The 27,916-nt window shown below is 34.5% G+C and overlaps 2 protein-coding genes across 18 annotated transcripts in view; one reads left to right on the plus strand and one right to left on the minus strand.

The window, feature by feature from the left end:
• The window catches only part of LOC140443999 (ubiquinone biosynthesis monooxygenase COQ6, mitochondrial-like), a 129,013-nt gene extending 128,543 nt beyond the window's left edge, over window positions 1-470 (minus strand). For all 14 annotated transcript variants that reach the window (XR_011951294.1, XR_011951297.1, XR_011951296.1 and 11 more), the window contains exon 1: window positions 51-470. Coding sequence is in view for 2 of the 14 variants with exons in the window: in XM_072535569.1 (XP_072391670.1) it covers window positions 51-204 (154 nt within the window). In the remaining 12 variants the exon portion in view is untranslated. The remainder of the gene's footprint in view (window positions 1-50) is intronic.
• Window positions 471-3,623: 3,153 nt separating this feature from the next.
• The window catches only part of RIC-3 (RIC3 acetylcholine receptor chaperone), an 80,155-nt gene continuing 55,862 nt past the window's right edge, over window positions 3,624-27,916 (plus strand). For 2 of the 4 annotated variants that reach the window (XM_072535572.1, XM_072535573.1), the window contains exons 1-3: window positions 3,625-3,981; window positions 5,492-5,818; window positions 11,753-11,901. In XM_072535572.1, coding sequence (XP_072391673.1) covers window positions 3,768-3,981; window positions 5,492-5,818; window positions 11,753-11,901 — 690 coding nt within the window. In that variant the 5' untranslated portion in view covers window positions 3,625-3,767. Of the gene's footprint in view, window positions 3,982-5,491; window positions 5,819-11,752; window positions 11,902-27,916 lie in introns of all 4 variants that reach the window. The other 2 variants (XM_072535571.1, XM_072535574.1) reach the window with 2 other exon arrangements.

Below are 27,916 nucleotides of genomic sequence, written 5' to 3' on the forward strand. Positions count from 1 at the left end.
ATGGTAACAAATTCTACACTGTTAAAATATTTATACAATAAAGCAATTACCTAAAGCACATGCAAGAGTGGTTCCAATCATTCCTCCACCAGCAATCACAATATCATAGTGTTTCTTTGAACATTCTGTTGAAGAGAGATATCTCAAGATGTTTTGTAAATTGCTGCCAATATTTGGCTTGCAAATACGCTTAACTGACTGCATTGGAAAAACTGTGAGAGTCCGTATTAAACTCACTAGTAGAAAATTAAAAGTTTACTATCTGGAGAAAATTAAAAATTTCAAAATTATTTTTAAAACTTTCACAGGTTATGTTTAATAACATAACCCAGATATTTAAGCATTGTGTGAATGTCTGATATTTATTTTTAGAGAACCAATAAATAAGATTTTAAAACTGCATACACCAATAAAATTAAATAAAGTAGAATACAATGCATAATTATTTTTTATTCTGCGGGTTAGTATAAACCTTGCTTTAGAATTACGTCATAAATCCACGTGCTTGACAATTTTGAAGTTTGTTACACAGAGCCGTCACGAAATTTTACATAAATATTTGTTTTTTTTTATTAAATGGAAGAACCCATTTTTTACAATTACGATAGTTGCTTATAAAAATTATTTACAGGATTATAAATTTTTCATTTTAAAACAGTTTTATAGAAGGTCTATCACGGTAACATTTTTACTTCTGAGTCATCTTTTTGCAGCCATTGCCATAGGATTTTTTCAGTAGGTGTCTCTTTATACACGTGATATATTTTCCAGAGAATTATATCCACATTACACCGATTTAGTTTTTTGGACAAACCAGAGTTTTTCTCTTTTTTTTTGTTTATTCGCTGTAGGTTTATTGGTTAATAATAAGACTATGATCACTGTATGAACAACCCCTGCATGCGACATCGGATATCATCGTGGTCACGCTGGAGGAATCCTGCATAACCAAGTCTGGCAGACCGTTTTGCCCACCTTGTAGAACCGAGGTATGTTTCGAACATTTTGACTACCCCCATCGTAAAAGACGAAAAAAATCCTGCGCTGCATTAAATTTTGAAAATCCTTGTTTAAGGGGTATAAACGCTTTGTTATTGTTTTTAATATTTATTTCTCTAATCTCGGCATAAATATTCCCCAGATCTAAACAAGGCGTACTCTGTTTTTCTCACAGCATAAACATTTGTATAAACACTTGATTGACAAAGAAATCACTTCGCATCTAAACAAATACGAACTGCTAAACTACTTAAACAGCTTTTGTTAAAGTCATAATTTGTACAAGAAACAAGTACGATCATGCCTTCGCTTAATTTACCCCAATAACTGTTTATCTTATTATTAATAAATAATAATGTGTATCTAAGATTACTAGTCCTGCTACATAGTAATTACTCAAGCTTATAATAAGCTTATAAACCATTGATGTGTACATTTTGTATGAAAAAAAATGCAACTCGGTATTCGCTGGATCGATTCAGATAACTGGTTATCGTATCAGTAATAAATAAAATTGAGTTTCTTAGGTACAGTTCCCGTCATATAAAACTGGTACACTTTTTTTTCCCAATGTAAATCTGTGTTCAGACTTGGTTCGTGAATCAATTAGTTGTTGCCATCACAGGTAACGGAATTGCACTAAATTTAAATAAAATAAGAACGTTCAAAAATGTTTAAAGTTTTTATATAGGTATTATTATTATCATTAACAACAAAAAACTGTATCTAATAAATTTAATAACCAGAGACAGGGTTGCGTTAATCCCCAAAATGTTTAAAGGATCTTTAAATGTAGGGTATTGGCACAGGGAATATTGGAATGCATCTACTGTAATTTTATAATGTGTCTATCACAGATGTTATTAGTGGTCTGTGGTGTCTATCGCGTCGCACAGCCATCGAGCAAAAAGACAAAAGAGGGAATGTAAAGGTAGTGGGGGCAAAAATATTGTTAGACAGGAAGTGCCATCTTGAGAGGCCAAATTAAACAAGGAAAGAGAGTCTTTCCTTGTTTAAGAAATCAAATTTAGTTGGGTTATGTTCATCGAGTTAGAATCTATAGAGAGGGCATCACGTGACTAAAAACGACCTCACTTCGGCCATATTGTGTTGCCACTTTTGACAGATCGTATATGTTTATTTACGTTGGTTGTTTTTCGAATATTTTTAGTTTTATAATACTTTTATAGAAACTGTAATAGTATATTGTGATAGTGCATAATAATGGTTTCTTGTTCTCAACGTAGTTGCAGTAGCAGAAGCGGTATTAATAAAAAATCTTCAGGAATATCGTTCCACAGGTTAGTATACAACATGTATACAACATGTAAACAAAGGAATGGCCCGTACTTCAGAGAATAAATTAATAGTATTTGACTGTATTAATTTATCTTTATGTATAATATATCGTGTTTTTAGTGTTTACCGAGGGATAAATAAATCATAGTTTATTAAAAATGTATTGCACTTTTTTAGATTATGATTAAATCTTCTGAATAACTAGTCATATTTTTATAGTAGTTTTAATATTATTGAGTCCGGCCATGATCCCACCGCCATATTGGTTTCACAGTTAGCCACGCCTACCTACGCCGTTTTTAGTACATACGTTAATATGCTCATAGCTTCTCCATAGATTCTAACTCGATGGTTATGTTATTATGTGTCCCAACTGTCACATGCAATCTTATTTATATTGAAGTTTTTTAACAATTGTTTCACATTTTAGACTGTTATTGTTAATATTGAATTAAAATTTTCTCGTCTAAGACACATTCTGAAAACTATTTTATAGCTACTGTTAATAAGTGTCGGAAAATTTTGGCGGATATGTCCGCCATCAGAGGCCACTTTTTTGGTCGCCTTTTCATAACGATTAGATTCCCTCTTTTGTCTTTTTGCTCGATGCGCACAGCCCTCATTTTAGCTGATTTGATACAATATTTTGTTGAACTGGCAACTTTGCCCTAGAAATTTGAATGACATATGTGACAAGATCAACTTACACAACTTGAAAAACACGATTTTCGGTTATAAGAGTTGTACCAGTTTTTTATGACGCGAACGGTACCTATTTTATGTTTCTAATATATAGTAAATTCATTGAAGTTAAAAGGCCAACAATTTTCTGCTAACCATATAACTAAATTTAAAAAAAAAATAGTTTCCTTCCCACCGCTAAAACCGATATCAGTATCTTTTATTTCAAGTAAATAAGCTTCTATGTTATTCTATCAAACTTTTGAAATCAATAAAAAACTTATACTTATTTTATGTATATTGATTTATTTCCAAACAATACAACATTGATTCCGTGTTTCGTATTATACCGCCTTATAATGATTAGTGGAGTCATCTATCAACTGCAGCCTTTTACATTTTTTTTGTATCACAATAATCTCTAGTTTGTATCATTTTTCTAATTTGCTATATTGAGTAACCATGCAAAATTTATTGAGTATAGTAATGTATTGAGCCAACAATGCAAAAAGGAGATGATTTTGGATTTGGTCATTTGGTCTAGACAGGCCCTGTACAATATTTACGTTTGCGCAATTTTGCTGATCAAATCCTGACTCCCCTTTCCATTCTATTGCACATTAGCACATTCCACCTACCCCCACTCTGACAAACATTAAACGTCAAAAGATCTGTGATCCAAAAAGTATTTTGGGATTTTCAAACATTTGCCCGGAATTTTTGGCTTTCGAAAATTTAGTTGCGAATCGATGGCGAGTTAATGTTGGCGGAGAGAGTTACAAACGAAAATGACTGATCGATCCAGAAGGTTAAGTTACGAAAACGCGGGATACCTTTCGGGAAAAATGGTTAACGTAAATGATCTTAGTCCTAGGAAAACAATGCTTGTTTTGGTGATAGTGGTCGGTTGTTTCGCTGTACTGTGGCCTAAAGTATTTTACCCCATGCTTGTAGGATCCGCGAATAATAGAATCAAACCCAGTGCTATTGATAGGACGCAAGGTACATATCCTAATTATTTTTTATGAGCATTTTACATTAAATTCAATTAAATACAATCCAATAAAGTTATATATTCTATTTTTAATTGAAATCCTTTGCTCCTCGTATTCATACAATATTTAATAAATGTGTCATAAGATATTCAGGTACATTTTTCTTGTTTGTTATATACATTTGCAGAAAGTGGTAAAATTTATAATATATTCTTGTAGTATCTAGCCAAGAAACAAATAAAAGAGGCGGGAATTATTAATTTTTGAAAAGTGAATATACCTATGGTATACTTTTCTCCCTTTATACTAGTCACTTTATTTTAGTTATCTCCTGCTTTTTTTAGGCATCACACTGTCCAGTACAATGCATTCTTCTCCTGGAACTGTCCTTTTTAATTTCTCTTAGTAATTTCAATTCCTGATGATGTAATTTCCATTGAATCTTGTGAGACATGATTGCAAACTATTGGAATATTTTTTTGCATTATTGTTAGTGTTATGTCTTCTGTGTAACACTTTATAAAAATCTTCCACATTTGGAGGATTTTTCTTTATCTGATGCTACTTTACTATCTGAATTACAGAGTTTGTAGATGCAGCTTTCAAAGAGGTTGTTTGACTGTATAGGCCACACTGCAACCTGAAAGATCTTCATCTATAACCTACATTTAGTCCAGCAGATCTAGGCTTCTAAGAAAGAATATTTTAAATTTGAGAGGACCACTGGTCCATTTTGCTCATTTTACAGAGGTATGAGTGAACAGTGTCCAGGGGGAACACCTGTCTTTACTCAGTTAGGTTCATAGCTCTATAGGAGTTTGGTTACTTTGGGTGATATTTGCTTTGAAAAAAGCATAGCATGGCACCTGTTGCCATTATTTTAGAATATAATCTGAGATGAGACTCACTTTAAATATGTTTAGTAGGTGAGACAGTAGAATATCCATACTCTGCTGTAACAGGACTGGAAAGATTCCATCTGGCAAAGAAAATTTGTAAGATTTTTTTGTAAGATTTAAATCTTTTGCTATTCTATTCAATTTTCAAATTCATCTTTTGAGAAATGGGGCAATAACTTACCACACTGGTCTATAAGGATTAGGGGAATAGGGGGGAAGGAGTTTTGGTTTTGGACAATATACTACTCTGATTTGAGCATGGATTCCTCAGGATAATGTATTTGTTCCGATTTTTCATGTATTTAGTTACAACTTTTCAACTTGCAAGCAAAAATCAATCTGTTATCTAAAAATGGAGACCTCAAAAGATATTTTATCTGGACTGTTAGGGATCAGCCACATTTTAGCTATCAATTTTGAACATTTATGATCAATTTTTACATAAGTTAATGACATCAAAAATTTTGGTACAAGATGAATACATTACAATTAAACTTTTTAAATGACTAGTGACATCATACAATTGGATATAGGATGAATACATTTGAATTAAAATATATTTTTTATTTTGTAAAATTTCATTTCTTGTTAGCCACTTTAACAGTTAAAAATATTTAGGTTGCTGTGATGTTATATCCGAAAAAGACTTGGCCACCCTCAAACTAATGTCTGAAATATGTGACACTATCATAAAAAGTGATAGTGATAAGCCTATGTCGAATAAAGAGTTGCTACAGAAGTGTCAGAATCTTGTATTAGACACATGCGGCATTGATATTTCCGCTGTCCTCCAGCAACAAGTCAGATTAGGCCATACTACCAAGCAAATATTAGAAGAAGTACGATCGCTAAATGGATCTCTATGCTTGAAATACAATTTTGGAATAGCACCGTGGAAGTTAGGAGTACCTCATCGGGTTACGGTCAAGGTGTCACCTTCCCACAGTAAGCATTATTTAAAATGGTTTGAGTTTGGTTGTCGTGAGCAATAATATTTTTTAGTTGATAGAATAATGCTAACAAAGTACTAACTTTTTTATGTTTGTGAGCTTTTAACCTGTTTTACTAACAGTAAGTACAAGATCCCACTGTAAGATCACTATGTTCATATTGTAATTAATCAAACTCACATGTTTACATACATTTAAAATTAGGGGAATACATTGATAATAGGTTGCCAGTCAAAAAGTGGATGCAAATATTTTTAATTAAATTAATACTAACTTATTTTTGAACAAAAATTTTACTCCATTCATTTATTTTTTAAATAAAATATGCTGCTTATGACGTATATGCATGTTTTTTATATCAAATTAAAGCTATTTTTTTTCTTAATATAATGATCTAAGGTTGTCTGAGAAAAAATGGTCACAAATTAGGGTTGCCAGCTGTTAAAAACGCAAGGTATCAAAGATAAAAATAAAGTTAGCGCGTAACGATACTGGTTTGACAAATGATAATATGTATATTATTATATATCTATCGACTCATAAAACGAAATGTTAGCATTGGTATTTTTTTTCCATGTTTGTTTTATTATAGATAATCCAGCTGTTGATTATTGTAGCACCAAAGATTAGTTCGAAGACTACCTTACGATACCACTTAAGACCTTTTCATAAGGAAGAATAATAAGCTGCCATTTGGTCACTGTAATCATGTAATCTACACCTTTTTTAGCTTTGTTGTAGTTTTGGATAACTTGCGGTTTAAAAATATATTCCACTGGTTCCTCCCTTGGTTTTGATCTCTTTTTCTTGCCCGTATTGCAGAAGTTTAGGGTATGTTCAGGTGTACTGGATAACATTAATACCGATCTCTTGTCTTGCCAACGGATTACCTTTATATTGTCCTTATTTTTGATGCCAATTATTTCATTTTTCTTTAGTTTCTTTTGAACTATTCCCCTTGGAATACCTTTCCGGTTGCTTCTAAGCCCCCCACAATAAAAAGTTTGGCGATCTAATAGATCTTTTGAAAGAGGAATGCCCGAATAAAAGTTATCAGCATATAAAGTTCGTCGGGCATCTAACAAGCTATTCATTAAGGTCAGCACAACTTTCTGAGAATAGCTTTTGTTTATCATATTGTTTTATTTTCCACAGTAAACCATTACTTTATAGGTATATCCACTGACGGTACATAGTTTATATAGTTTAACGCCATATTTATGGAGTTTGTTTTTTATATATTGCCGCATACTCAAACGACCACGCCATGGTACCATACTTTCGTCTATGACTACATTCCTTCCTGGAGTCATGATTTTCATAAATCTATCATTAAGTAAGTCTAAAACATGTCTGATTTTGTATAATTTATCGTTGCTTTCTAGTATACTTACCGTCGTTATTTTGAAAATGTATATACCGTAAAATTAATTAAAATATATGCCTAGTCATAACTGAGGAGATAAACTTATTATAAAGGTCATTTTTGGACCAATATAATCAAATATTAGGGACCTTCACGAATCCCATGCAGTGAATCCCATGAACCCACTTACTGTTAGATTTTTGTTTGATACTGTGTACACCAATTTCTTGTTCTGCATATCTATTGGTTTCTTGAACAATTAATTCCAAAATTTCATCTGTGACAAATAGACAAAAAATATGCAACGGGCTCATATTGAATATTTATTTTAGAATGTGTAGTATATTCATCAAAATCTAATTTATCTGTTTCCTGAATGTCAGTCCATACATCTTCTTCAGCATCACCTAAAAATAAAGATAATGAGAATCAAATTATAAGATTCATTTTTCTTCTTACCAATTTCTTTTTCCGATTCATAATTATCAGTTTCTATATCACTGGATACTTCTTCGTTCAAATATATGGATTCGTCCCCATCAGAATTGTCGATATCTACACTAGGAATGTATTCAGGATCTTCATCAGACAAGTTTTCAAATGGATCACTATCAGATTCACTTTAAATTTGTATCCAAGCATTTTGGTGCTTGTTCAGCACCAATTTAACCATTTTTTCGCCTCTAGACGACATTTTTATGGATTTTAATAAAAAAACAACACACTTGTACAATGTTTACTATAACACTAATAACCAGATACGGAGTTCCGGTAAATCCCATAGCGTAAAAAATTTCTTTGTGGGACGTTACCAGGTGCTGGCATCTGGTAACTTAAAACAGAACTAAAATATAAAGCACATCATGACGATTCCGTAGGTACCTATATCATAATATTTAGTTCATAAATATCCATTTTATCGTTGTGGGCGCTAGCGCAAGGTCTCCAAATTTCAGTGTCGGTTGAACCATAGAATAACCGAACACACAGGTTCGGTTGTTCTCTGGTTGAACGTAAAGTTTATACTCATACCAGACCCATGTATCTGGTAGCGGCGTGAACGTGTTAAGAAAAAAATAAGCTTTAATTTGATATAAAAATATGCATATACTTCACGAGCAGCGTATTTTATTTTAAAAATAAATTTACGAAATAAAATATTTGTTAAAAGATTAACTACTATTAATTTAATTAAAAATATTCGTGGCCAGTTTTTGACTGGCAACTTATTATCAATGTATTCTCCTAATTTTAAATGTATGTAAAAATGTTTGATTAACTATGATATTAATAGAGCGCGGAATATATGAACATTTTTTTCATGAAAATATCCACAAATATTGACTTTTATTGCAATATATGCAATCCAATATGTAATAAAATTTAATGATGTAATAGAACAAAAAACGAAACAATAAAAGTAAAAGTGGAAGAAGAACTAACCGACCCTATTGAAGCTGGCAATGGGATAAGGCAGGAGATTCCCTCAGTCCTCTATTGTTCAACCTGATTATGGATGAAATGCTGCACCAATTTATTATAACCGCCAGAAAATTTAACATGTTAATTTCCCCAAAAAGATAAAATGCATGGCTACGACAGCAAATTTACTAAGATGTAAATTGGAGCTGGAAGGTCAGATAAGAGGACAAGTGATAGAGTTTAAATATCTAGGCATCACATTATCTAGCTACGGAAAGCTCGAAAATGAAGTGGAAGATCAAGTGAATAGAGCAAACAGAGCCGCAGGCTACCTGAATAAAATAATATGGAGACATAAAAATATCAGGAAAGAAATGAAATGCAGAATTTACAAAACAGTCATCAGACCAATAATGACATACGCGGCAGAAACACGACCTGACACAAAGAGGACAAAAAGGATGTTAGAAGCAACGACGTAGATACAAGGTGGGAACATCAAGAACTGGGTAAAAAATAGAAGAGTAGAATGGAACGATTATATAAGCCGAAAAACTACAAATAGAGTAGTAAAGACGGCAAGAGACGGTTTCCCAACAGGAAGACGATCAGTAGGAAGACCACGAAAACGATGGAACGACAACTTACTGGAGGCACATTGAAAAACAGACAGAGTCATGTCTACATAAAAAGAAGAAGAAGAAGAAGAGAATCAGTGATTGATTTCCTGAGATATAGTGAGCGACTCTGAGATATTCAGTTCACTTTTAACGTTAAAATTCTGGATTAAAAGTTTTATTGCTGGCCAGTATCGTTAAAAAGTTCCTAGTCGGTAGATCGCAAAGAATTAGAAAGGTAGACAGTAGATTTCGATTCTGATTAAGTTGGCCACCCCTGAATTAGATTTACAGAAATCTCTTATTTTGTTAGTTCGTATTTTGTTTTCCCAGCTATTGATCATAAGGTTTTCTTTTCTAACGTTCTAAGTACTCGTTTTGTTCTGTTATATCGGCTCTAAATCGCATATCCTTATACCTCTGTAAATGGAGATAGATACCTTGGACATCCTGATATATAAGCCGCTTTATTTACTTACTGTAAAATTACATGAAAAAGTAACTACTTATGTGCTTCCCTTCCGCATTTTAAGAGTTAATTTGGTATGCCATCGGGTCCTGCGGTTTTCCTGGTTTTTAATTTCCACGATTGCTTCTTTTGTGAACTCTATGCTAGCTGCATCATCTGTTTCTCCCTCTTCCTCTTTAGGTATTATACTTACTGTCTCCGCTATCCATGATTTCTTCATTTGTGACTTTATTCTCCTGCGAAGAGTTGAGTACGAAAGCAATACAGTTGGTCTGAAAATATAATGGTGGTCGACATATTCCACACTATTCAATTGACTAACATATTACAGGAATACCAGATAGTGGACAGTTTTGCCTACCTCGGGTCTAGGATAACTAACGATGGTAATTGTGAAGCAGAAGTTCGGAGACGTATTGGTATGGCAACAAATGCGATGAGTCGCCTAACTTAAGTTTGCAAATACAGATCTATCTCTCAAAATATCAAGATGAAACTGGCGAATACCCTTGTATTCTCAATATTTTTTTCCGGGCAGAGACTTGGACTCTTCGCGGACGTGAGCGCCAAAAAATTGATGCCTTTGAGCTGGAAACTCATTCTGCGAAGCTCTTGGAGCAACTGAAGATAGAGAGTAATGGAGAAAAATTGTTAGGAATATTGGAAGAAATCACGATCCTCAGTAATGGGGAAACGACAAGAAAGAGAGAGAGAGAGAGAGAGAGAAAGAGAGAGAGAGACTTATATGCTGACTATTATCGCTTTCTCCTTCTTTATGTATGATATTGACTCCATTGTAAAGATTTTTAATACAGCTTTTCCATTGCTCTGTTTCAATTTTGTTTATATTTATTTTCATTAATAGATTTTCCCCTCGAGAATTTCCACCTTTTTTAAATTCACCGTGGAAATGATAAAATTGATCTCATAAGAATCGTAAAAAATGGCAAAAATTGCGCAACGTTTGTTTATAGACATCTTTATAGACTTCATTTGCGGCAAAATGGACAAATTGGGTACGAAAGCTGCACTCTTTTTCTTTAAAACGCATTTAGATTGTTGTCGATAGGACACTCTTATCAAGAGATATCTAATTTTTACCGTCGAGTTGATAAAATTTTTATTTAAAAAATTGATTGAAATTCACGCGTGTAACTGACATTCAATATCGCCGGTTGCTTCAAGTATTGTTTCTGAGAGAATGGTTCATTCTATAAAAAAAGTGCTAATGGTCATTTTTGTTCAATCAAAATTATCTCAGCTACATTTCTTGTTTGAAATATGTTTTTTTACGGCGTAAAAACTTTTGGTAAATAGATGTTTTCCTTTTTCTACACTACGAGGGGGGTTTTAGGGGAATCCCGGAGGTAGAAGTGGAAAACTTTCTTGCATATTTTTGGGTTCCCAAAATTGAAATTCTCTGCAGAATTCAGCTTATTCATATGATTTTTAGAGGTCCAGCGACATTTCCGTCTCTAATGACTGGAGTATTTCAGGATTCTGTGGCTGATATAATCGAATTATTTCACGTTGTTTTCAAATTTCTGATGTAATAAAATAATACAGTAAATATGCATTTTGAGCTGATATAATCATCTTTATCCTTTCCTCTGTAGATGAATAAGAAATTTTACTTTTGTTTTGGTCATTATCCCATAAGCTTATACTTGATTCTCTTTATTATTTTGTGTAAGCATGAAACTAACTGCTTTTTTGAAGCGAAGCTTCTAAACTGGCGCTGTATTGCTTTTGCTCTATAGTAAAATGCTGAGGCGGGCGTCACGGAAGTAGCGCCACGAGTAGCGTTACTTGTACTACAGATGCGCCTTGGCAAGACACTGTAAACAGTTGGAAGATTCCATTTCCAATTCTTAAATATTTTCTTGTTTATTTGACTCATCTATAGATTCACCACGTGTTTAATAAAATTGCATGTGTAATTAAAATAATAAATAAATACTAACATTACTTTATCCAATTTAAAAATACAGAAAACATAGTAAGTTTCGCGCTACTCTACAGTACCGCCTACTGTACCACGTTTTTTTTCTTCAGGTATACGGCAAGAAAGGCCTTTACATCTCAGATCCGAAATGGTACATCCAGCTTTTCGAGAGAGGGGAAGAGCAATACCTCAGGCAGAATTTGCTCCCACGAAACCTGCACCTCCTTCACGGCTCATTCCAAAAATTGTTGATGGAAGGGTAAGTAAATATTCGAATTTTTGTATGTCATTATTGTTTAATTTTTAAAGTAGTTGATTAAATTACATATCCATATGAGCCGGTATAATGAACTTTCGAACATTTATGAGACATAAAATCGGGTCTTTGGTTCTTCGCTCGTGAGTTAACATTCATTCTATAGGCTAGCGGCGCACCCCTAAAAAGATGCATAAAAAAATCAAATAACTCCCTAAAAAAGGCGACTGATTTAAATAAAGCAACGGGTGTTTTTTTAGAGGTATAGAAATTTTAAGTAAGTTGGTAACACCTTTTTAAATGTTGGCAATTTTGACAGCTGTCAAGTGATTTATGTTAAGTTTGGTTTGGCATTTCAGCATGAATATACGTGACGTCTGAATAACGCTTTCAAATTGTACAAATTTATTTTGAAAATTGTCTTTCTGTTCGAAATACGTATCGCGCATTCTTGTTCTTCAATTCCAGTTGTTCTCAGAATTTCGATCATCTTTTGATGGTTAACGCAGTCAAATACTTTTCGATAACCAATAAAACATGCATCTGCATCGTTGTGTTAACACATTTAAGGCAAAAAGAGCTTCTCGTGTTCCCAATCCATTTCGAAATCCGAATTGAACGTCATTCATCTAAAAGTCACACTTCTTATAAAATCGTATATGAATGACTCTGAGAAAAGTTTTATGAACATGAGACATCATGCTTAATATTCGATAGTCATCGCAGTGTGAGGCACATTGGATTTTTTTGGTAAAGTTACGAATGTTGATTTTAGCCAGTCTGATGGTATTTTACCTGTGTCAGGTATCTCATTGAATAGTCATCATCATCATCATTTAACCCGGATCTATCCACTGCTGGATATAGGTCTCCCTCAGTCTTTTCCATGTGTTTCTGTTTTGTGCTGTTTGCATCCAATTTTTGTCGATCCGTTTTATGTCATCAGACCATCTTGTTGGTGGACGACATCTACTTCGATGTGCTTCTTGTGTCGGTCTCCACTGTATTATTCGCTGTGTCCATCTGTTATCCGACATTCTAGCTATGTGCCCCGCCCAGTTCCACTTAAGGGTCATAATTCTTTCTATGGCATCTGTCACTCCTGTTCTCCGTCTTATTTCCTTGTTCGTGATCCGATCCCTACGAGAAATGCCTAACATCGATCGTTCCATGGCTCTTTGGGTAACACAAATTTTATTTCTTACTTTCTTGGTTAGTGTTAATGTCTCTGCACCATATGTAAGTACTGGCAACACGCACTGATTAAAGACTTTTCTTTTAAGACACATAGACAGTTCTGATTTAAGAACATAGCTTAGCTTGCCGAATGCCACTCAAGTGAGTCCTATGCGGCGGCTTAGTTCGCACGTTTGATTATCTCTTCCTATGCGTATCTCATGTCCTAAGTACTTATATGAGGGGGTTTCTTCAATATGCATGCCATTTAATGAAATCTTTTCGCTTAACACAAGATTTGTCATGATTTGTGTTTTTGTGTGGTTGATTTTTAATCCTACTTGTATAGGTATAGTTTCTCCAGTTGCGAACTGCATCATCGATTCTGTCAGCAAAAAGGACAATATCGTCAGCAAACCTCAAATGACTAAGCATTTCTCCATTGACATTAATTCCTTTTTCACTCAGATTTGCGTTCTTAAACATATGCTCTAATAATGTTGTAAACAATTTTGGCGAAATTGTGTCTCCCTGTCGCACTCCCCGTTTTATTTTAAATACGTTGGTCTTTTTATCTGCCAGTTTCACACTTGCTGTCCCATTTTGATAGATGTATTTTATCATGTTTATATAGCGATAATCTATACGGCACTCTGTTAAGGCTTTTAACATCTTTTGATGACTTATTGTGTCGAAAGCTTTTTCGTAGTCAACAAATATCATGACTAATGGCTTGTTATATTCAACACTCTTTTCTATTAAGTTCTTAATTACTTGTAAATGATCATTCGTGCCATATCCTGCTCTAAAACCTGCTTGCTCTCTTGGCTGATAGAAATCCAACTTACTTCCTAGCTTGTTGGTAATAACTCTTGTAAATAGCTTATATACTTGTGACAACAAGCTAATGGGGCGGTAGTTTCTAAGGTCGCTGATATCTCCCTTCTTATGAAGTAAGATGATTTCCGCGTTGTTCCACTGCGTCGGTGTTATCGCTTCGCACAGACATTTATTGAACAGTTTAGCAAGTGTCAGTAAGAGCTTATTTCCTCCTAGTTTTAGGCTTTCGGTCATTACCCTGTCTTCACCTGGGGATTTATTGTTCTTCATCACCCGAAGTGCATTTTTAATTTCGTCAACAGTTATGTTCGGCATTAATTCTGAGCCTTGATTCTCTATCTTTGGTAAGGGGCGTCTTTCATCGGATTCACTTGTTTCATAGAGAAGTCTTCCACTGTTTTCACTATTTCTTCTTTATCAGTCACAATGTCGTCTTGTTTATTTCTTAACTTATGTATGTTCTTTTTTCCTGTGGACATGTTTTGTCTTAGAACTTTCAGACTTCTATTTTTCTCTATCACCCTTGTCATTGAATAGTACTTTAATTAATTTAAGGATTTCGACATTGATATTGTCTGGACCGGTGGCTTTTCCGTTCTTCTGAGTTTTTACTGTATAAATAACTTCTTCTCTTGTTATTTTTGGATCTTTTCGATCCAAATCATCATCCGTGGATGGTGGAGAACAAGGTCTATCATCGTCAAAAAGTGTCTGAATGTATTTTTTCCATCTTTCCAGTTTGTCTTCTGTACCTATAATTATCTCGTTATTTTTTAATATTGTTTCTTGTCTCTTTCTGTGTCTACCTTTTATTTCTTTTACTTTTTTATGGACATTAAAGATGTCGTATCTTTTCTGAAGTTGTTCAATTTCTAGGCATTTGGTTGACATCCAGTTTTCTCTAGCTTTTCTGCACTTTTTTTATTGACTCGTTTGTATTCTATTGGGTTCGTTTTATGTTTTAGTCTTACGTCCATGAGGTCTATGATCTCTTGCGTTATCCATTTTTGTTTTCTGTTGTTTTTCGTGAACCCGATGTCGTCTTCTTGTATATTTGTTATTTTCGTTTTTAGAGCAATCCACGTTACTTCAACGTCTGTCTATTCCAAGTTCTCTAGCGTTTCTATTTCTTTCTCAACCTTGATACTTATTTCATTTTTCTTGTCAGGGTTCTTCAGTTGTGAGGTGTCTATTTTTCTTGAAACTTTTTTTCCTTTAACTTAAAGAAACCTTTTTAGTCTAAACTCCATTATAACTGGATTGTGATAGCTATGAATGTATATTTAGCAAAATGAAGTCAATTTGATTTCTAACAATTTTACCTTTTCTGTCTGCAGGTGATTTCCAAGTGTATAGCCTTGTAGGATGTTGTTTGAAGAATGTGTTGGCTACTAACAGTCTATCTCCCCTATTGTTTCTTGTACCGAGACCGTATGCTCCTATGTTGTCTCCTTCGGCACCACTACCAATTTTGGCGTTAAAGTCATCCATAATCATCGTTATCTCGCCTTTTTTTTGCCAGTCTCAATAAGTTCTAGTTTCCAGTTCCTAATTTCAACATTGTTACTCTCTTATTTAGAGGGATGAAGTCTATGACTGACGGCGCAATTTTGTCCGATACTAATAAATGTCTACTCATGATTAATGTTATCAATACTAATTATCATCTTGGTTGACTGATGTCATTCGGGATAGACAGGCAAATATACCTTCATGGAAATATTTGGTATATTTTCTGTAGTATGCTTTAAACTATGCTTTGCTTTAAACTGTTATATTTTTTCTTATTGTGCATTTTGTATTTTTTCTCCGATTTTTCGTAGAGATTCCATTTCTGTTTAAACTTTTATTTTTACAGCAGTTATTGCCCTTCTTTTTTTGCGTTACCGTCTAAAGTATTTGTTTATACAAGCACCTAAAATATTTATGAATTTAAGTTTACACATTGACATATGGACTTCTTATTAATTGTATTTGCTTTCAACTAGAGAATTAGTCTATTTATATTTATATGTGGAAAAGACATAAGTTGGTACATTTCCAAAATTTATTTATATATTAGGAAACTCGTCTATGTACCGTATAGTTTGGCAAGCTCTTACAAACATTCTAATATTCAAGATTAGATACCGTTTAAAATTCAATGCGTCGCTGAGTATTGACTTCTAAGATATACACTCAAAGAAAACATGTAGCATATTTTGGTAAATGTATCGTGAAAGGCCTGAATTAAAATCCACGAATGAATTAGATTAGAATTTAAAACATTGCCAGCTGGTGTTTGCGTTTTTGGTAAATTTGGCTAACTTTAAACAGCTACTGTCCATTCATCGAGTTCAATAAACAATTATGACAAATCAAACAAGAGGACCAAAGCTTGAGAAGGGAGATAAAGCAACTAAAAAGACTGGAATACATGGAAAATACAATACATAATAACAGGATTAAAAATTGATACTTCTTCTTATGGCGCCCTATTCAGTTAGTGGATGTTGGCGACACTTCTGGCATACCCCTCTCGGTCTTGTGTGGCTCTAAAGAGTGCATGGGCATCGAAGTTTGTCCAATCCCTTCTGTTTGTAAGCCATGAGTATTTCTTTCTTCCGATGCCCCGTTTTTCTTCTGTCTTCCCTTCCATAATAATCTTTAAGAACTGGTATTTGGAATTTCGAAATATATGACCCAGATAAGCAGTTTTTCTTCTTTTTATTATTGGTAGCAATTCTCGTTCTCTGTCCATTCGATTTAATACTTCGACATTTGTTGTGTGATCTGTCCAGGGAATTTTAAGTAGTCTTCTAAATACCCACATTTCAAAGGTCTCCAATCGGTTCATCACATTGGCCTTTATGGTCCAGGTTTCTACACCATATAGCAGTATGGAGTAAATGTAACATTTTACAAAGCGATATCGAAGCATTAAGTTAAGGCTGCTGTTGCTTAGCAAGGTTCTCATATTAGTAAATGCTGTTCTGGCTTGCTCAATCCTCCTACGTATCGCTATGTCTGGATCTAGATCTTCAGTTATCTAACTACCGAGATATCTGAACTTGGAGACCTTTTGGATGTTCTTATTGTTTACTCTTATATTTAATTGCATATTTCGTGTTCTGCTAACCACCATTACCATAAAAATGGATACACATTTATTTATTTACCGCATGGCGTATTTATATATATTTAGATATCACAGAAGGGATGACAGGGAGAATTTTGAGTTGATTTTATAGTTCCTGAAATGATTCTCATTGTTTGGTTCAATTCTACATCCACCTTATTTTTTCTTTATATGAGTGCTATTTAACCACACTGGAGAACAATATTCTGCTGCCGAGTAAAGTAGTACCAACTGCATAATTTTTTGACGATGTTCCGGGTACGGATTTTTGCAGCGTTGTTAATGAGATGTTGTTTTTAGCACAGAGTTCTATCAAGCGTAATGCCCAGGTATTTTGGATTTTTATTATAGGATAGTACTTTACCAATCAAGGTGTATCGTGAGCTTTTCATTTCTAAATTATCATTCAGATGGAAACATGTGGTGTCTGTTTTGTTGGAGTAGGTTGCAATCTCCAGAGTCCCCAATTGACTTCAGAGTGAAGTGATGGATCCATGTTTCGTCTGTTGTCATATATCTATACAAGAAACTACAGTTTCTTTCGCTAAACATTTAGAAATAATACGCTGCACCTGATCAAAGGTACACCCACTTTGTCCATAGGTTTGTTATTGAGAAATGTTCATGCAAAATTGTTAATAGACAGCCTTTTGTCTTTTGACATACTCAACTCCTCTGTTAACACCCGCGACTACTTTGTGGATTTTTTATATCTCCTGGTACCACCTCATTACCGTGGTTTCCGAAAAAATACGAAAAATAAACAAGGCAATAACAATAATTACACGTAAAAATTACAAATTTACAAATAAATACAATGTTTTTTATCGTTTAGTGTATTTAATATACGTATTTTCAACATAATAAAACTTAAAAAGTAGGATGGTCGTTGTTAAGGCTTTTAATTTTTAAGAAATATTAATAGCTGTTTTCGTTTAGTTGCCAATATTTTCCACTATGCCTTTGACAATTATAATTTGCTGCTGTTTTGTCGCAAATTTTATTATAGAGTAACCAGATAATTATTGGCAGATAATCTTATATTGGTTTTGGAAGATTATCGGAAAATCTGAAGTATTCGATAAAAATGTTTAGTCTATTAATAAATAGGTGACTCTCAACAGGAAAAAAAATGTTAATTATCGTCAAATTTATTAAAAAAAAAACAAAAGTTATAAAAACATTTAAATTTCAAGAAACGATTAAAATCATATCTTTTAGCTGTCATCGAATGCCATAGTCTGTGGACTAGTATGCATTTCGATGCGCATCGCCCCGCCTCGAATTTTCCCATTGGCTCTTGACCTGGAAATCCCTATTTATCGCTTGAACAGCGCATATAAATATTGGCGATTTTCAGGTCAGCCAGGTCACTAGGTCAGTCACTCACGGGCTCTGCGAGAGCTTAGTGCTCTCGGGGCTCTGCTTCCTGCATTTATTTTCCATACTCTGTGGCTGAGAATTGTTTTAACTTAACTTGGTGTTTTTATTTCGACGAAGAAATTGTCATGTAAGAAATATCTTGCCTTTTTCAAGGCAAGACACCGACGATAAATATTTTCCAAGTCCCTAACCCGAAAATGAACTTAAGTAGAGGAGCTCTCGACAGTATATTCGAAGCCCTCTACAGAGCACCCGGTGATTTCAGAAGGTGGTTAGACCCTTAATTGTTCCCCCGAGGTGACATAGCCTACAACAACGCCCGTATCACGTACTCTTGTACATGTAGGGCGGTTAAGGTGAACTCAATTTACTAGTGAAATGAAATTTATTGAAAATACATGTTTTTTTATATTTTTTACTTTAATTTTTAACCTACATAAGAAATTCTTGGCCAGATTCTGTCGAGGAGAACGAAAACGAGAGGAGTTCCACCAGGTATAAGTCATGGTGGAAAAAAGAACTGTCTGTGTTGAAGAGAAGGACGAGGAAGCTATTCAACAGAGCTAAAGAAACCGGCGAATGGGGAGAATACAGAACCACACGGACGAAATACTATATAGCTATAAGAGAAGCCAGAAGAGACACATGGAGGACGCACTGCGAGAAAAATTTCAAAGCTCTCATGCTTGTGCTAGACTTCAAAAAGGTGCTCTCAAAGGAGAAAACACAACCAATTAACTCACGCGTAAATGCTGCGAGTATACCAATACAGGAAGAGACACGGCTAAAGAGCTCTTCAGAGTGTACTTCCCTGGATCACAAATAGTTGAATCACCAATTGACTGAGAATCAGTAGGCAACGAGGCTCTGCAGATGTCCTCAAGAACTATAGGCAATAAACTCATGCGAGCCATATAAATCGCCAGGAATGGATGGTATACATCCAGTGTTATTACAAAAGGAACCAGAACTTTGTACAGTAGAATAGGCAATGTACTCAGAAGTAGTGTAGCCTTTGGGTACATACCTAAAGCATGGACATAGATTAGAGTAACTTTCATCTTTAAACCGGGGACAAGAGGACGGGAAACGGCAAACTTTCTAAGACCAATAGACATTAGAGAAACTGCTCGACAGGTATATTAAGGATGAAACATTGGTACAAACTCCAATACACCAAGAGCAACATGCCTATAAAGCAGGAAATTCAACCGAGACAGCACTCCACAGACTCGTAGAAAAAGTGGAGGACACAATTGAAAATAAAGAGGTGATGCTGGGAGCCTTTTTGGATATAGAGGGTTCTTTCGAGAACACTTCGATAACATCCATATCCAAGGCACTGAAACGCAAAGGAGTCGAGGACATATGTTTGAACTGGATAGAATCTATGCTCAGGAATAGAGTTTTAAATACCACTATCCTTCGAGAGACCGTGTTGGCCGGGGTCGACAGAGAATGTCTACAGGGTGGAGTTCTGTCCTCACTGCTGAGGAATCTGGTGATTGACGAACTAATAGGAATGTTAAAGGCAAATGGTCACAAAACAATTGGATATGCGGATGATTTGCTAATCATCTCGCAAGGAAAGTACAATACGGTAGTCAGAGATCGCATGAACGGGGCCCTATAACTATGTAGTCACACAATGGACTTATAGAGAGGGGCTAAATACAAGTCCTCAAAAATCCACCATAGTCGCTTACAACACTTCAGGCATGTGTATGGGAAGAAATGGGGTTTAAAACCGGACATGGTGCATTGGGTGTACAACATGGTGATCAAACTGTATGAAGATCGTGTTGACCTAGCGCTGAAATTGAACCGGAATTGCGAACACAAAATGTAATGTTCGTATTTCTGTTCGCAAATTAAATATGTTTTAAAATAATAACTTGTGTTTAATCAAATTTATATGGATTAATATATAATAATATTGAAGAAAACTTTAGCCAATTCTAAAAGTTACAAAGATTCATTTTCTAAAATTGAAGTAATATATCATTTAGGCGGTACCATTTCATTTAATCGATCCACCCACTGCAGAATAGTAACCTATGTATAAATTAGTTCATTATGGGAGGTTCTATTCTATTCATTTAAGAATGTTTTCTAGGACTGCCTTAAATCTTCCTATTCGTTGCTGTTATCAGTACAGTCAACAACTGTGATTCAGCGCTAATCGCTAAAAACTAATCGTGACAATATGTAGGCGGTATATTAAATTACCGGTTTTTATTAATTATACCCATAAAATAAACATTTTGGAAGTGTATTTTGTTAGAATATGGAATTTTGTAAATAAAAATAAGTACAGTTTTATTTAAATATTATACGTTTTTGAGTTATACATGCAAGGTAATAAATAATAAATTATAATACCTGGAAACGTTTTGTCTCACTCTTCTCACATCATTTGTTAGGTAGTCTTTTGCTACTCTTTTTCACAGTTTTCGATCGCAGATTTTCTTCGTCCACCTCTCATTATTTGTTCGTGCCACATGTCCAGTCTAATTTCACTTTAGTTTGACAATTGGCTTGATAATGTCGAATATTTGGTATTTATTACATGTAAAGTCTATCCCATGAATACCTATACGACTGTTTTTGTATGTTGTTTTCATATATAAACATCTCGCATATTCATGGAATAGTCTGTAGTGCATTTTTATGTTCTAGAGGCTTACCTATTTATTAGTGGTTGTAAAATGATTTATACATTTTTCGAACTCCTTTACATTTATTACGCTTGTCACCGTTAACTACCAAGTTTTATGCGGATTAACTAAAATTTTAATTAAAAACACTTTATATTTGACGTTTAGATTTCTGCTTCGAAAATCCACAAAATGGCTCTTCTTTTATTTTTATGATCTTGTACCTCTATAACTTCTTCTAATAACTGCGTTCTTATATTTGCTCTTACCATTTTATGATCGCTTTGTATACTAAATTGATTGTAACATAATTATTGAAAAGCTCCATTTAAACACATGGATCCAAAGCTTTGAAACAGGCAGGTAGTTATTTCATTTTGACACTTTGACACCAACATCGATAGTGCAATATGGTTAGTATTAGAATCCGAATTTTTGTCGGATTCAACTTCCAATGACCATTTAATTTGTTGGTCCAAGTACACATTTGTTGGTCACGTACAGACCCGTAAAACGATCTTGATGACAAGGCCGTAAAGATCTATTACCAGTATAACTAACTTTTCTTTACAAAGCAAATTAGAAGTAGTCAAATAAGAGGTATGAATTTAAAAAAAAACCGATTCCTCGTATCTCAAATCTTGCTCTCATCTTAAAGCAAAATATCGCTCGCTCCGCGGCTCCTATCTCAAAACACTTGTATATTAGGGCGCTCGTATATCGAGGTACCACTGTAATACGTTTCTGCTTTAGTTTTTACTACTGCTCCTTTCCCTTTTTGTTTTTGGCGACCTTAGAGTTCTGAAAATCTATGCCCCAAATACCTTCTAGCCACTGATCGTATAGTGTTATTTTCTCCTTTATTTTTTCTTGAAGTTAATTTGATCATTTCCAGGTTCCTTTATTGTCAAACTTCTTTTCTGAAGTACACTCGCGATCATAAAATCCGGGTCATCTTGAAAATCACCGATAGTTCATTTTTAACGAGCTTTATCGTAAATAATAATAACACAAATACAAACTAATGCATGTTTCTGAGAATTGTTGCGGTTTCCTTTGTAACAAAGAATTCCAATAATGCCGATTTCGCACAAAGTGCACACTTCCCAAAATGAACGCTACCTGTAACTCCGCTTGTTTTAAATGTCTCGTTTGTACTTCGACTTTCTGTTCAAATGCAACGGACAAACGTTTATTATTGCCACCATTAGTGTTTATTAGTGCCATTATTAGTGTTTATTTTTTGACAAAAATGCCTTTGACTGTTGTTGAAACGGCACAAATTGTTGCACTTGTGGAAGACGGTCACACTCAACGGCAAGTCGCAAGAACTGTTGGCGTAAGCCTTTCTACGGTTCAACGAGTGCTTCAACGCTTTCAGGAGGCAAGTTTGCTAACCAGGCGACCTGGCTCTGGACGAAGAAGAACGACCAAGGCACTAGATGACCGTTTCGTTGTGTTTCAGGCTTTACGAAATCGGACCTTAATTGCGGTTATGCATCAAAATCGTCTAGAGGAAGTACGAAACCGCAATTTTAGTGTTGCAACAGTCAGAGGAAGACTTCGTTCTTCTTGATTATCTTCTCGAGTAATGGCTAGAGGACCGCCACTTCGCCGGGTGCTTCGAGTTGCACGACTAGCTTTTGCTTGACAATACGCGCATTGGGGAATTAACGATTGTAGCAAAGTGTTATTCTCAGATGAATCCCGTTTCTGCCTAACTGGATCCGATGGACGTGTAAGAGTTTGGAGGAGAACCGCTGAACGATTTTCACAAGCTTGCATTGCTCCAAGAATGCCATTTGGTGGAGGCTCGGTCATGGCTTGGGGAGGTATATTTTCCGACTTCCACACAGAATTACCCTTCATCTAAAATGGGTCCCTAACTGCACGAAAGTACATTACGGAGATTACGGAAGAACATGTTATGCCCAACATGGCAGGGCTTGGAGAAAACGCCGTTTTTATGCAGGACAACGTGCGACCGCACGTTGCCAGGATCAGTATGTAATACTTGGACGAAGTTGGAATTACGAGGGTACCCTGGCCAGCTAGGTCTCCGGACCTGAATCCCATCGAACATCTCTGGGACGATTTGAAAACGTATTCAAACCCATACACCTCCTCTTAACAACGCACAGGAGCTTAAGGATCTGTTAGTGAGAGAGTGGAATAACATACCACAACATGTAATCCGCAGAAAAATTGAGAGTACGTCCCGTCGTCTGCAAGAGGTTATTAGAGCAAGGGAAGGCAATACACGATATTGGTCATTGAAATTTCACTGATTTTTTACCACGTTCTGTATTTTCCATTTTTTTTCGTATGTCTGTTTTATCAACAATTTGATTTGTTTTCTGTTTTTTTCAATAAAAAAAATAAAAAACCATTTTTTTTCTTTCAAAACAAACATTGAGGACAAATAAAAAATACATTAGCCAAAAAAAGGTAATTACTGCACCAGAGGCAAAAATATTTAAGAAACTTGAAATTTTCAAGATGACCCAGATTTTATGATCGCGAGTGTATTTCAATAGCAGTATCTCTAATCTTACTAATTAATACATTAATTTCTATCCTTCACCTAGTTCCTTCGCTCTTTGCCCTTTCCACCTTGTCTCTTGAATACCAGCAATGTCTATACTCCTTCTTTTAAGTGCATATACCAACTCTACTCGTACCTGTAAAACAACTGTACCCTGATTTTTCTGCAATCCTGAGAACCATTTCACAGGGAAGGTAGGTTCAGTTTGCATTCGGAACGTTTTACCTCTGGAGACACCATCATTTCAGTATAAATTTTGTTATATTGGAGATCTTTTCATTTTTGTGGCCTGAAAAGATTTTCGCATATTTAATACAAAATGCTTTTTCAATTAGTATCATGTCTAGGAGCATCATCACTAGGAGGCACGCATTACCCTGTATATATGGATATGAAGTCATCAATCACTGTACGAGACAGAATTCACACTATCTTAAAAATCTAATTTATTTACCGAAGTATGACACAATATTTTTAAAGTTATAAATAGATTTTGTTTGGAACTATTTTTAATATTGATCTTTTTGAATATTTTTGACCTTGCTACTTTTTGTTTAGTTTTCATACATTTTTCACGATTAAATCACACTGGCTATTTTTAAACCCTTTGGTCAATTTTATTTTAGTTCCGTTTAATTTGTGCAAGCACGGCAGGGCCGGATGTTTTCTTTGGTATTTTCGTCAGTCGATTAGATTGAAGCATTGAAATATTTATTTGGGTATACTAAATTAATATAATTCGTGTAGGAAAGAAAGTGGAATCAATTTCTCCTACAATTTTCTTTGCTTGATACAGTTTAGTTATTCAGTTTTGTGCTGTCATGACCTTAGAGCGTTAAGACTTTCAGACGATGTGTCGCTACGCGGCATTAATTTCGCAACCGTGTCGCCGTCTGAACTATAATTGTATGGTGTCACGTTGCTACTGTTGCATATGTATATCAAATTTTTATACATGACACCTTGGCCTGTCGTATGGTTTAAACGATAATTATTTTAATAATAATGAATATTTCAAGGGTTCAGATCCGAAAGATCCTGCGTTGACGCCGTATTTGTACTAAGACAAATCACAGAAAAGGCCATCGAGTACAATAAATCAGCATATCTATGTTTTATAGACCTGACAAAGGCTTTCGATCGCATCCAAGTCGAAGACTTGGAATCAATATTATAAAAACCATTGCAAACATCTACTTCCTTAATCGAATACAAGCAAAGGTAAATGGAAAACTAACACACAAACTAACTGGTATACACCAGTACAAAGCAGAGTCAGGCAGGGTGACTCGTTAAGCCCACTTCTCTTTAATATAATAATGGACGAAATAATACAAGCAATACGTAAAGGTCATGGCTACAGAAGGGGGAACAAAGAAATCCAAATATTATGTTATGCAGACGACGCCGCATTAATCGCCGAGACAGAAGACGAACTCCAAAGATTAACACACGTCTTTAATACAACAGCTAAGAAATACAATATGATAATATCAGCAGAACAAAACAAATGTATCACAACATCTAAATACCCACTACGATGTAAAATCGAAATTGATGGGAAGATAATAAAGCAGGAAGCAAGGTTTAGATATCTGGGAATAGATATAACTAGTTACGCAGATGTTGAAGAAGAAGTACAACAAAGATTAAAAGGATCTCTTAATGACACAATCTGGAAGATCAAACACCTAAGACAAGACACAAAAACAAGAATCTATAAAGTAGCAATTAGACCTATATTAACATACACGGCGGAGACAAGACCTGACACATCTTATAACAATTATATTTGCCTACCTCAGGGTAAGATTATGGGGGTAGAAATAGGGGACAGAAACTATGGGGGGAAGATAGGGCAAGCAAAATAATCGGAACATATGCGAACGGCACTCAGGGGGTTGTTGGAGAGCTGGGGTCGTGGATAAGTAAATGACAAGGGGGTTGAGATTGGGGCAACAAAAATTGGAACTACAAAAATATGAAACCAAGGGGTTACTTACAGAAATCTCCTGGACAAATGGCAAATAAACACAAGAAGAAATACCTCTAGCTATTTAATTTTGGACGCCGCTTCGAAGAAAACTTCCTGCTGGAAAAAGAAAGAAAATTTCTTCTTCCCTAAAATCAAAAATACATACAAAGGTTAGGAGATTTTCTAAAATAAATACAAACAATGGATCAGAGAAACAAATCAAACGTTTATTTTTGTCTCATACAAACAGTTATCAAACATATAAATGGCACAAAAAAATATACTATATAAATAGTTGCCAAATACAGAATAAAAAAACTTACATGTGTCCGTTTACAAACTCCAGGGGTTAGAGAAAATACAAAAACTTACAAATGTTACCGCACAGAGATTAACCTTTTTTTTTAAACAAACAAAACAAATTAATATCGAAACAAATAAAGCTAGCTGTCATATGTTAACATTAAATTAAAAAAAAACAATTAAAATGACAGCTAAGTAAAACCATAAAATTTACAATTTATTAAATATTACAATTCCTTTAAATTTTAATGAAAGCAATTATTAATAATTATCAAAAATAATGTCCGTCTTTACTTTAAAATTTAAAATGTTAATTGTTACCTTAATTTCACTTGTTTCACTTAACTTCAAAGAAAAAACTTGCTACTATCTCTGGGATTGGAGCTGCAAAGGACAAAACTCTCAACTTGAACAAAAGGAAACCATTTCCATACGCAGGGACGAACAATCAAAATATGTAGAATTAGGTTCGGTGGAGGAAGCAAGCTGACTATGGGGACATCCTATATAATAATTTTACAAAATTTCTTCAGTTCCGGTGCACAAATCTTATGATGATTACTCTGTTCTGAACTGCCATTATGCAAAGAGTATTATCACCTTAACTTTAGCCATTCCTAATTACCCAAACATCTTTCTACTCTGACATCTCTTGCTTGACTCCTCTTCGTTAGATTTTACAAATTCAACCAAAATAAATTTACCTTTACGTCTCACAGCTAGTTTTAGTTTATGAACCTAAACAAACAAAATACCCTCTTTTGACCTCGTTCTTAGCAACGAACCGACAAAAAAACATCTTGAATATTTACTTTTAAATTGGTTAACTGGAAATTTTTTACCTCACAATACATACAGAGAATAGGGGAATTTTAATGTAAACAAAGACAAAAAAATATTCTTAGTTAATACGTCTTTACTACGAGATAACACGCCTTTTATTGATTATTTTAAACGTCCTCGATTCCTAGTTTAAACCGGCATAATTTAACGTTACAATGTAACGGAGACAAAAACAACTATATTTTGAAACAACTAAAGACAAAACTTAAAACAGAATTTATTCTATTAAGTATATAGATATCAAATATTATCAAATTTAAAACGCTACAATCTAAAACGAGACGACTACTAGAAACAACAGAGATGAAAATACTCCGACGGATATCAGGGAAAAGTCTGTTGGATAGGGAGAGAAGCGAAAACATAAGAAGAGCATGCAATATAGAAGACATAAATGGATAAGTGACAAAACGGAAACAGGAGTAGAACGAACACATTAGTAGAATGGCCGAGGATAGGATAGTACGAATAGCACGAGACAAGTCACCAAATGGACGAAGAACTATTGGCAGACCAAGAAAAAGATGTTGCGACAATTTAAACAATTTAGGAGGCTAATATTGAAGAAGAAGCAGGCTTTAAAGCCTACATACAAGAAGGAAGAAGAAGTTTGGGATGCAATTGATTTAGACAAAATACGCCGCTTGATTTTAAGTATGCCTTGTCGCTGTAAAGATTAAAGAACTAATTAGATGTAGAGGTGGAAATACTCGCTTTAAGTGTTTTTGGGAGAGGGAATTGTTAAAGAATATTTAGGTTATGTTTTCTTAGGCTTTATTTGTAGTAAATGACAATAAAGTTTATGTAAGTAATGGTTTCTCTGCTTTTAGTGTTAATAAAAACTTGTTACATGTAAAGTTCTGTATAATCTTTGATAATCTAGATATCGAGATAATTTTTTTAAGAAAATCTTGAGAAAGGATAAATCTATCTCAAAATATTAATAAGACGTAGCGATTCTTTCTAATAAATTCCACAGGGTGTTGCACAATACGATGAAAAAACACAACTTTATTTTTAAACCCCGTATACGAGTAGAAAGTTGATATTTTTTAGAAAACATTAATAGAGCGATTTACTAGAAATAAACCTATAATATGAAGAAAAAGTCATTAAAATCCAGTCATTCCTTCAGAAGAAAAGTAGCTTCAAACTTACGGTACATTTAAGGTGGTGCG

This window comes from Diabrotica undecimpunctata, chromosome 6 (genome assembly GCF_040954645.1).
Source record: "Diabrotica undecimpunctata isolate CICGRU chromosome 6, icDiaUnde3, whole genome shotgun sequence".
Taxonomy (NCBI): Eukaryota; Metazoa; Arthropoda; class Insecta; order Coleoptera; family Chrysomelidae; genus Diabrotica; species Diabrotica undecimpunctata.